The following is a 9,941-nucleotide window of genomic DNA, read 5'->3' on the forward strand; positions in this document are numbered from 1 at the left end:
GGAGCCGCTGCAGGCGCGGCGCGGGGGGGACGGCGCGCTACCCCGGCAGCATGTTTGGGGTGATCAGGAACTCCCTGTTCGGGTCGGTGGAGGGGTGGCCCTGCCAGGTGCTGAGCAGAGGGGAGAAGGTAGGAGCGGGCTGCCCGGGAGCTGCAGGGCAGCGAGGTAGGGAGGAATTGCCCCCTCCCCCTCCCAGAGATCTGCCCCGGAGTTTGGGGGCAGGGTGACTGGGTTGGGGTCTTACACGGGGATGCGCCTTCTCCTCCCCCCGCCCCCCGGACGCCTCTCCCCCCCTGTAAGCTGCCTAGCAGGGAAGCGTGTGCCCCTCCTTCCCCTAATCATCCAGCTCCTGGGGGTTGATACACACACAAAGAAGCTGCGGGCAGTGAGTCGGGATCCTTTCCTTTCACCCCAAGTTTGCTCACGCCTAAGCCTCCAGTAGTCCCGCTTGTTGGTGTTGTCAGTATGGGCCTTTTCCCCCTGGGTGTGCAGCCCCAGCACCGATCACCTTGCACAGACGTCCAGGATGTGACTTATTTCTCCTTCCTTTTTAAAGGAATTATGTCACTGCCATTGCACAACTGGCCAAGTTGCAGATAGCGCCTGCATCCAGTGTTTTGGGCGCGGAGGCCTGCCTGCCTGCCTTATCTCTGCACGGGGTGCACGCTTGTCAAACAGGGCTTCAGAGGATTAAGCTAATGTAGCAAACGCTGAGAAACTATGGCCTTGCATTGTGACCCTCTTTCTGGCTGATATCCATTGCTGTGAACTGTATCCATGCAAGGAGAGAGTGTTCTGGTTTTACCTGTTCCCCCCCCCACCCCCAAAACACATGTGTGCATTCATGCATACACACACTTGCCTATCAAGTTCTACCACTCCTCCCTTAATATCTTATGCACACCAGAGAATCAGCAGGGTGTTGAGTTCTCAGTGGATAGTAATGTGAAAGTAGCTGGTCTGCTCAGGTCTTTCCTTGTTCAGAATCCAACTTGCTCATTGTTCCAAAAGAACTCTGATGTGATCTGTTAGGGCTTGCTGCTGTGTGTAACTGATTTGATCTGCATTTAGATGATGATGGTGCTTCCCAGGGGTGCAGGGTGGATAGGGGAGCCTTCACTTGCAGGGCTGCTCCAACGGGAGCAAGGTGACCTAGCACGTTTAATTCGCCCATGCCTTTCAAGTCTAGGTTACGTTGTCCTGTTCTATCTCCATTTCGTTTTCCCTGCCCCCATCATCATTGGTACCACAAACGGTGGTTAACCCCACATTGAGATCTGCTCTGTTGCAAAGACATGATGACATCTGAGCTGTTTGTTACATGCTGCTAAGTAGGCCACCAGTAGAGAGGCAGGAAGTGTTTCCACTCAGGAGAGAGACTGACAACTCCATGGTCAGTCTCTCTCCACCTAACATTGAAACTAGTCTTTGCATAGGAGGGTTATGTGGGGAGGGGTGGGGGGCAGTGTATGTTCCTAGGATCTAATTTCCCCCAGGGAGGCAATTTCCTTGAGGTGAGGAGCTTTGCATTTCTCAGGTGAATGTGTTATCTGCCTGTGTTCTCTTTCCAGGAGGAGGTAACCTATGAAGAAAGGACATGCGAAGGTGGGAAATTTGCTACAGTGGAGGTAGCTGGGAAACAATTTGATGAGGCCTCCAAGGAGGCGGTGCTCAAGCTTCTGAAATACGTGGGAGGAACCAATGATAAGGGTCAGAAACTTTGCAGACCTCCTTTGTTCAACTTCTAGTTTCATCTTGTCTGTGGGAAGGATTTGTAATTGTATTTTCTAAAGGACATTCTAAGTGGCTTCTTAGGGGAACTCCCAGCATGTATGCATATGGTGTGTGGGTTTTGTGCCTTAACTCACTGTATGTGTGGGGGACCCACCCTTTTATGTGGTGATGGCAGAGATTACCTTTGTAGCTTTTATCTTAGCTAGTGTAATTGCACAGGCTAGTCTAATTAATAATAAAGTGTAATAAATAATAAACTTGCTTTATGTAAGTACTTACATTAATTTCCAATTTTCATGGTACTAAGCAAGGTGCTTCAGTAATATCCCACAACAAGGGTGTGGGGGGAGGGTCACAGCGTAATTACAAGTCACCTAAAAATGCTCCTGCATCTTTCCCAGATGTCTGAGGAAGGCAGGTATACAGACTTCAGTAGCACATGGCAGGAAGAGGGGGAATGAATGGAAGAGGAAGCAGGTTGCAGTTCTGGAAAGAACAGCAATTGCACCAGCACAAAGTTAGTAAGTGTGGTGATGAGGGAAGGTACCTCTAGCCATAATCCATAGCACTGAAATGAGAAGTACTGCACCTAAGTGTATGAACAGGTAAGAGAGCACTGCCAGGACAGAGCACTGGACTGGGACTCAGGAGAGCTGGGTTCTATCCCTAGCTTGGCCACTGGCCTGCTGCATGACCTTGGGTAAGTCACTTCACCTCTCTGTGACCCAGCATCCCTGTCTGTAAAATGGGGATAATGACCCTGAGCTTTTAGATCTACTGATGAAAAGTGCTGTATGACAGCTAGATCGTTGTTGTTATTCTGCTGCTTCTCTTTGAGTGATTTGAGGTTTCACAACCAGTGACAGCCTGGAGAGAAGGAAAAACAATCATCTCCTGTGCGAGTTGTAGTCATAACGTGCTGGATATACCTTCTGAGAACAACAAATTAATAGCTTACCATGTTGGGGTGGGATCACACACAGTCCTGGACGGAGTTAGAACAGCTCAGAGTTCTGAGTCATTGGCTCCTGCAGGGAGTGTTTTGTGCTGCCCCAGCTGAGGCTCGTAGGCTGCCTCATGCTTCAGGGCCTACACTGATTACCAAGTGGAGTCAGTGAGAAATTTCCCACGGTTGAGTTCATCACAGAATTTTAAACTATCCATAAAGCATCTGGCACTGGCTACTGAAGGACACAGGATCCTGGCCCAGATCGGTCGCTGGTCTGTCTCATTATTGAAACTCCTGTGCTGTTAGGGTTTGATTTTCAGAGGTGCTAAGCCCTGGCAGCTCCTGCTGATTTCACTCTGAGTTGTGAATGTTCAGCATCTCTGAAAATCCGGCCCCTAATGCTTAGTTTCTCAAGGGCTTGGACTCTGCTTGTAATACCTCTGTCTGTATCTGCCTTAGGGGTTGGGATGGGCATGACTGCGCCAGTTTCCATCACTGCCTTTCCTGATGAGGACGGCTCTTTACAGCAGAAAGTGAAGGTCTCACTCCGGATTCCGAGCCTATATCAGGACAGCCCTCCCCGTCCTGGTGATGAGAGCATTCAGATTGAAGAGCGAGAAGGAATGACCATTTACTCCACGTAAGGGGCAGATCTCAGTATTCCCAGGCAGCTGGAAAGTGTTGGGGTTTGGATGCCCTAAAGAACAGGGTGCTCTAAAGAATACAGTTATGTTTGCCAGCTGACTCATCATTGGTTATAGATGTGTGTGCCACAGTGGAAGATTGAGGGAGCCTACTACACATAACAAAAAAGCTTCCCCCTTAAAGTTGTTCATGTTTCAGCACAAAGCAAACGGAATTCTTTTAACTTTCAGAGCAAATGTAGTGTCTGTGAAAGATGGCAGCTTGCAGTCCTGGAGATGAGAGTGGTCTCTGTACGTAACATGGACACTAGCAGTGCAAGTTTCTTTTTCACACCAGTGAAGTGGGGATGAGACTGATGACAAAGGGAGTGAACAGTCAAGTAGCAGAGTTTGGAGGTGATACAAAATTAATCAAGATAGTTAAGTCCAAAGTTGACTGAAAAGTTACAAAGGGATTTCACAAAACTGAGTGACAGGGCAACAGAATGGCAGATGAAATGCAACATTGATGAGTGCAAAGTAATGTACATTGGAAAAAATAATCCCAACTACACATATATAATGATGGGGTCTAAATTAGCCGTTACTACTCAAGAAAGAGATTTTGGAGTCATCACAGATAGTGAAACTTTTAGCTCAGTGCGCATCAGCAGTCAAAAAGGCTAACAACGTTAGGAACTATTAGAAAAGTGATAGAAAATTAGACAGAAAATATCATGATACCACTATGTAAATCCATGGTGAGCCCACAACTTGAATACAGTGTGCAGTTCTGGTTGCCCCGTCTCAAAAAGGATATTGTGCCACTGGAAAAGATGTAGAGAAAGGCAATAAAGATGATTACGGGTATGGAGCGGCTTCCATACAAGGAGAGACCAAAAAGATGGGGCTGTTGAGCTTATCAAAGAGATGATTAAGGAGAGACATGATAGAGGTCTATAAAATCATGATCGGTGTGGAGAAAGTGAATAGAGAAAAGTTATTTACCCTTGCCCACAATACAAAAACCAGAAGCCACCAGATGAACTTGATGGGCAGAAGCAGGCTTAATATAAACAAGAAGGAGTACTTTTTCAAGTGATGCACAATTAACCTGTGGAACTTATTGCCAGGGGATATCGTAATGGCCAAAAGTATAACTGGGTTCAAAAAAGAATTAGATAAGTACTTGGAGGATAGCCACTGATTAACCTATTAGCCAAGATGGTCAGGGACACAAGTCTAGAGATCACAATGGTCCCTTCCTACCTTAAAGTCTGAGTCTATGAGGCCCATGCTCAGAGCAACCCTATACCTCTCACTGCCAAAGCCAGGAGGGGAAGACAGGGGTGGATTTCTCCAAAAGAGTCCTGTTCTGTACACTCCACCTGAAGCTGTGGTACTGACACTGTTGGAAACAGGATACTGGGCTAGATGGGTCACTGGTCTGACCCAGTCTGGCAGCTCTTATGCTCTTAAAGTGGCATATTAGAGCAATAGTGGTGATAGCGACAAAGAGTCCTGTGGCACCTTGTAGACTAACAGACGTAAGGGAGCATAAGCTTTCGTGGGTGAATACCCGCTTCGTCGGATGCATGACACCCACGAAAGCCCATGCTCCAATAAATCTGCTAGTCTATAAAGTGCCACAGGACTCTTTGCCACTCTTACAGATCCAGACTAACACGGCTACCCCTCTGATAATGGTGATAATTTGTGTGAATATGGGAGGAGTGAATACCTGCCTATTAGGAACTGGACTGAGATCATCAACTTATTTAACCTAAGTCAGTAAATTGCTGTCAGATAAGAACAACTTTCAGGCACTACCTGGGTCGTGCCAGGGTCCTAAACCTGTTGCTAACAAAAGCAAATGTTTTCAGAATAGGTTCCTCATCACTTCCTATAAGGCAGCTCCTGTAAACTGAAGAGAGAAAACCTGAATAAATTCCAGCTGCCACTTTCAGCTAAGAAACTGGGTTGTGAACCCCTAGGAAATAACACTCTGTCGGCCTAACTGGCCACTGGGGTGTCACTGTTGTGCCAAGGAAAACCATTGTTTTGTCCAGCTGCTGTGATTGGGCTGCCACTTATGAATGGCATTTCAGGCTGGACATCTCTTTTAGGGAGGCAGGGGCTGGAAATAGGCACAAAGGAGTAAATATAATGTAAAAATAAATACGTTAGGGTTTTCTCCTCTCCCGTTTCCTTTATGGTTAGTTTTCAAGGAGCAGAACACTCCTCTGTCTCTCATATCAGTCTGGAGGTCCTTCGGCAGATTTCTGTTGAAATTATTGCTGATACAGATGTTGGCCATAGACCGTAAGAGGGTACGCCAGTAACAATGAGAGAGTTAGGAGCAGATTGATAAATAGTGGTCATGGCCCACCAGCTGTCTAACCCAGGCGTCAGTTAGTGCCACATGGTAATGTGGACACGTGTCCTCTAGAAATTAGAATCAAACCATCAATTGTCATTCAGGATTGAACAGCCATTGGGTATTTTCCTTTGGTTGCTACATACACTTATGCTGGATTCAAATCCGTTCCCCCTTGGTGAAATGTTTCTGTCTGGCCTGGCCTTTCCCTTTGCAATCTGCAGGCTCCTGCTGTTTGCCTGAATGCTGTCACGATCCAGCTTTTGTGTTTGGTTGCCTCCATGGGGACAGGCTGCATTGCCAACAAAGATGAGCTGCATGCTGTTGGCTGTTCCTGCAGGAATCAGTAGCAGCCCTTTGTTGTTTTTTATCCCTCTCTTACTTGAACTAGCTAGCGTTTGGCTTCCTCTCATAGTGCAGGTTCCAGCAGGCAGGTGTTTGCCCTGCAGTTAACATCTGTATTGGCAGGCTTAGCACAAAGGCCAAGAATTTAATGGGCTTGAAGATACCCATCCCTTCACTACAAGAAGCTGTCCCTTCAGCTTGGGGTTGAGATGTGGGGCAGGACGTGGGGGCTAGTACAGGTGATGCCCATGCTTTATATATCTGTGGATGACTAAAGCTGCCTAGTCTTTGGGGCTCTCAAGCCAACACATTTTGCCTGCATTAGATTCAGACAGGATAGCTCGGGAAAAAGCTGCAGCACGGATCTACATCCCTATGTGTTTTTAGCGTCTTGTTCCCTTTTTCCCCTTTGTCACCATATTTCAGGGTTGTCTCACTCAGTGTCTCCACGTTTGGCTCCTTTGCAGGCAGTTTGGTGGTTATGCCAAAGAAGAGGATTATGTGAATTATGCCGCCAAGCTGCGCTCTGCCCTGGGGAGCGAGGCAGCCTACCACAAGGACTTCTACTTGTGTAATGGCTACGACCCCCCCATGAAACCGTACTGGCGACGCAACGAAGTCTGGTTTGTGAAGGAGTGAGCCACTGGCTTGCAAAGGTGTAGGCTGAGGCTGATATCTTCTCCAGGTTGTTGTATGTAGGTGGAGTTCTTGCCCTGTTCCAAACAAAACCACAGGCTCGCAGAGTCAAAAAGGAAGGGGATAGGGAAGTGCCACCCTTCCCGGGGTCTCAGTTATTAACAAAAATATAATTTAAAAATAATACAACATGAACCCTGCCCAACAAAACCTTCTGCCCGGGCTTATCTCCTCCTAGGATCCCCTTGCTTTAGGATCTGACTGTCTCAAGCACTAGTGCTCTTCCTGTTTCCTAGACTCCCTTATTCTCAGGTGGGGAAATGAGCCAGCTGCACAAAGGAGTTTGCAGGATCAGCACTCGCTAACAGGTGAGTGTTGCGTGCATTCACTGGCAGCCTGTTATGCTCCTCTGAAACAGGAGAGAGATGCCTATTGCCGACCAAAGTCTTTATAACAAGTGGCTTTTCCACTTTGATGGGGTGTTACGATAGCTTAATTCAATGCTACACTGATGCTTTTATCTGTTCCGTTCTGGAAAAGAGTATAAAGGGGCTAGATTGCTGCTGCTGAGGCGCTGTGCAGTGAAGATAGCATCATCTCTATTTCCCAGTAGCGCACAAGGGAACAGCATGCCAACAATCTGATTCAGAAACTTGCTCGAGAGGAAGAGCCAAGATTATTTTCACAGCTTTCTGACTAGGAGATGGTGCTCTTCATTGTCAGCTACTGACCTGTTGCAATTAATCACTGGATAATGTATGACATAATCTTGTGACTATTAAGTGTTTATAATATGCTTTCTCTGAAACTAGCCTATGAAGGGGTCAAAATTGGACATGACAGTGAAATCTGTATTGGCCTAAATGTGTACAGAGGGGTAAAGATTCTCAACAGTTGGTACCTCTTATTTAGGCATCTGACTTTCAGAAGAGCTGTGCACACACAACAGCTCCCACTGAAGTGAGCACAAGCTTCTTGGCCCAGCTTTCTTGTACATATGGATTTGGGTGTCTAATTTTAGGTAGACACTTTTGCAACTCTTGGCATTCAGGTGTGTGTAAGGGTGTAACTAGTTCTATGAACACTGTAATTTCTTTAACCGGTACATATCAAACCAACACTTCAGCTCTCAATAATCCTGCCAAACGATGTCGGAAAGTATGAGACAGGTGGACGGACACACATACTACACTTACACAGGGTGTGTCTATAATTTCAGCTAACTCAAACTAAAAACAACATTCTGATAACGTCTCTGAGCATGAATGCCCAAGGGTGCTTACTAAAAGGAACAGCTTCATCCTGAAAGCCAGAGGAGAAGCTGTTCAGATGGAAGTCAGGCTCTGGCCAGTCAAGGTGTTTTATGTTAAGGTGATCCTCTTGAGATGAAAGTTTTTCAGGGGGAGGGGAAGTTTAAAGTTCTGATCCTTCTTCCACTGAAGTTAAAGAAGAGCTTTGGACTTCAGTGAAAGTTGATCAGGCCCTTTACTGTCAGAACAGTTGGCTGGTTTAGGAAAAAGAATAGGTGGGTAGCTTATTGTTGCAGAAGAGAGGAAAAGCTATAAATAAAGTAACAGTTGGCTAGAGTAAGACGTTGGAGCATAATTCCTGAAGGGGAGATGGACCAAAAAGAAATAGGTAGACAAAGTTATATTTGTAAAGTTGAGGTTTTGCTTTTAAGACACTAAAACAATAGGTAGGAATGAATATGAAGAACTGTTAAAGAGCAGGTGCTACCTTTAAAAGGTTCTCCCCGACAAAAGGAACCTGTATATGCACATGTTTATTCTTACCTAACCACATGGGGAATGGAGGGGTTGAGTTTCTAAATTCTAGGGTTTATTTGGGGATTCTTGCGTATGAATTGCATGCAGTGTAAGAACTGTCCTCTCTGGCTCAAGGCGACAGGTGTGCTACAGTGATGTGAACCCACAGCTGATGAATTCTAGAATGTATAGCGACTAATAATAAACCTGATGTGATCATGCTCCAGATTGCAGCAGCATACGGTAGAAGATTGAGGAGTTCACAAAATGTATAAGCACCTTCCTAACATCAAGCAGTGAAGGGAGCTTGTGACTAAAGACTGAGAGTTATGGAATCCACAGGCTTTGCCTCCATAGACTTCCTAGGGGTCAGATTTTGATGCCCTTATGCAAACTAAACAGAACATTATCCCATGAGTAATCCCATTGACTTCAGTGAGATTACTCCAATTGAATAGCGCCTTACTTCACAAGCAAAAGTATCTAAACTCTGTTTTTCCATTCTTTGCAACATTTAAAAAATCATGACTTTTTAAATTGCAACTTAGAATTTCCTGACTTGATCAAAGGATCTGAGCAGGCAGTGGGAGCTTTTGATTGCTCAGCCCTTTTGAAAAGCAGGCCATTAAGGTGCTTTGTCACTGATTGAAGAGCCTGATTTTAGGTTGAAAATCTTGGCCTGTGTATATGTTTGGGATACAGATCATGTCACAGTACCTATACTTAGCCACTGATCCCTCTTTTAATAAAGAACTGTTTGGCTTTCCATTACCTAAGTCAGTGGTTCTCAAACTTTTGTACCGGTGACCCCTTTCATATAGCAAGCCTCAGAGTGCGACCCCTCCTTATAAATTAATAACGTTTTTTTATATACTTAGCCTCCAGCATTTATAATCGTGTTAAGCGGGGCTTGGGGTGGAGGCTGACAGCTTGCGACCCCCCCATGTAATAACCTTGTGACCCCCTGAGGGATCCTGACCCCCAGTTTGAGAACCCCTGATCTAAGTGTATGTGTGGATAATGAAGGGTTGATATGACTCCATTATAACATTTTATATCATATGCCCCATAAACTCTTAAACTCCTGTGTAACTTTACTTATGTGAGTATTGCCATTGAATAATATGGGGCTACTCACCTGAATAAAATTACAAACTTGCTTTTATTTACAGGAAAACCCACTTCATTGCACACACTGATCAACTCCTTAATTGACTTTAAAACTGCACAGTCCTCCCTCTTTTCTTTTATGTTCTCTGTACCTTTTAAACACGTTTCTTGTAGGAGAACAATACAATTAATCTCATCAAAAAATGTCATGTAACCTCTTTTGTGCCCGGGAGGTGCCCTTATCTGTGCTTCACATGAACGCTGAAAATGACACATTTTATGCTCTTCTGATCTTCAAAACTGAGTGATATTGTTAATAACAGAGTATGCGTTTAAAAAATGTTAACTGAAAATAAAATGTAAAAGGAGATTGTTTCTATTGGATGATACAAAACCAGCCC

At 45.4% G+C, this 9,941-nt stretch overlaps 1 protein-coding gene across 2 annotated transcripts; it reads left to right on the top strand.

Moving 5' to 3' along the window:
- Positions 1–8,672, top strand: HEBP1 (heme binding protein 1). Of its 2 annotated transcripts, none has more exons than XM_074941774.1 (4): positions 1–128; positions 1,572–1,710; positions 3,143–3,323; positions 6,496–8,672. In XM_074941774.1, the coding sequence occupies exons 1-4, from the start codon at positions 51–53 to the stop codon at positions 6,665–6,667; spliced, it is 570 nt and encodes a 189-aa protein (XP_074797875.1). In that variant the 5' UTR covers positions 1–50; the 3' UTR covers positions 6,668–8,672. The 2 variants fall into 2 exon arrangements, with proteins under 2 accessions (XP_074797875.1, XP_074797876.1); XM_074941775.1 differs by having other exon boundaries at positions 19–59.
- Positions 8,673–9,941: the final 1,269 nt, after the last annotated feature.

Source organism: Natator depressus, chromosome 1, assembly GCF_965152275.1.
Source record: "Natator depressus isolate rNatDep1 chromosome 1, rNatDep2.hap1, whole genome shotgun sequence".
In the NCBI taxonomy this organism is placed as follows: domain Eukaryota; kingdom Metazoa; phylum Chordata; order Testudines; family Cheloniidae; genus Natator; species Natator depressus.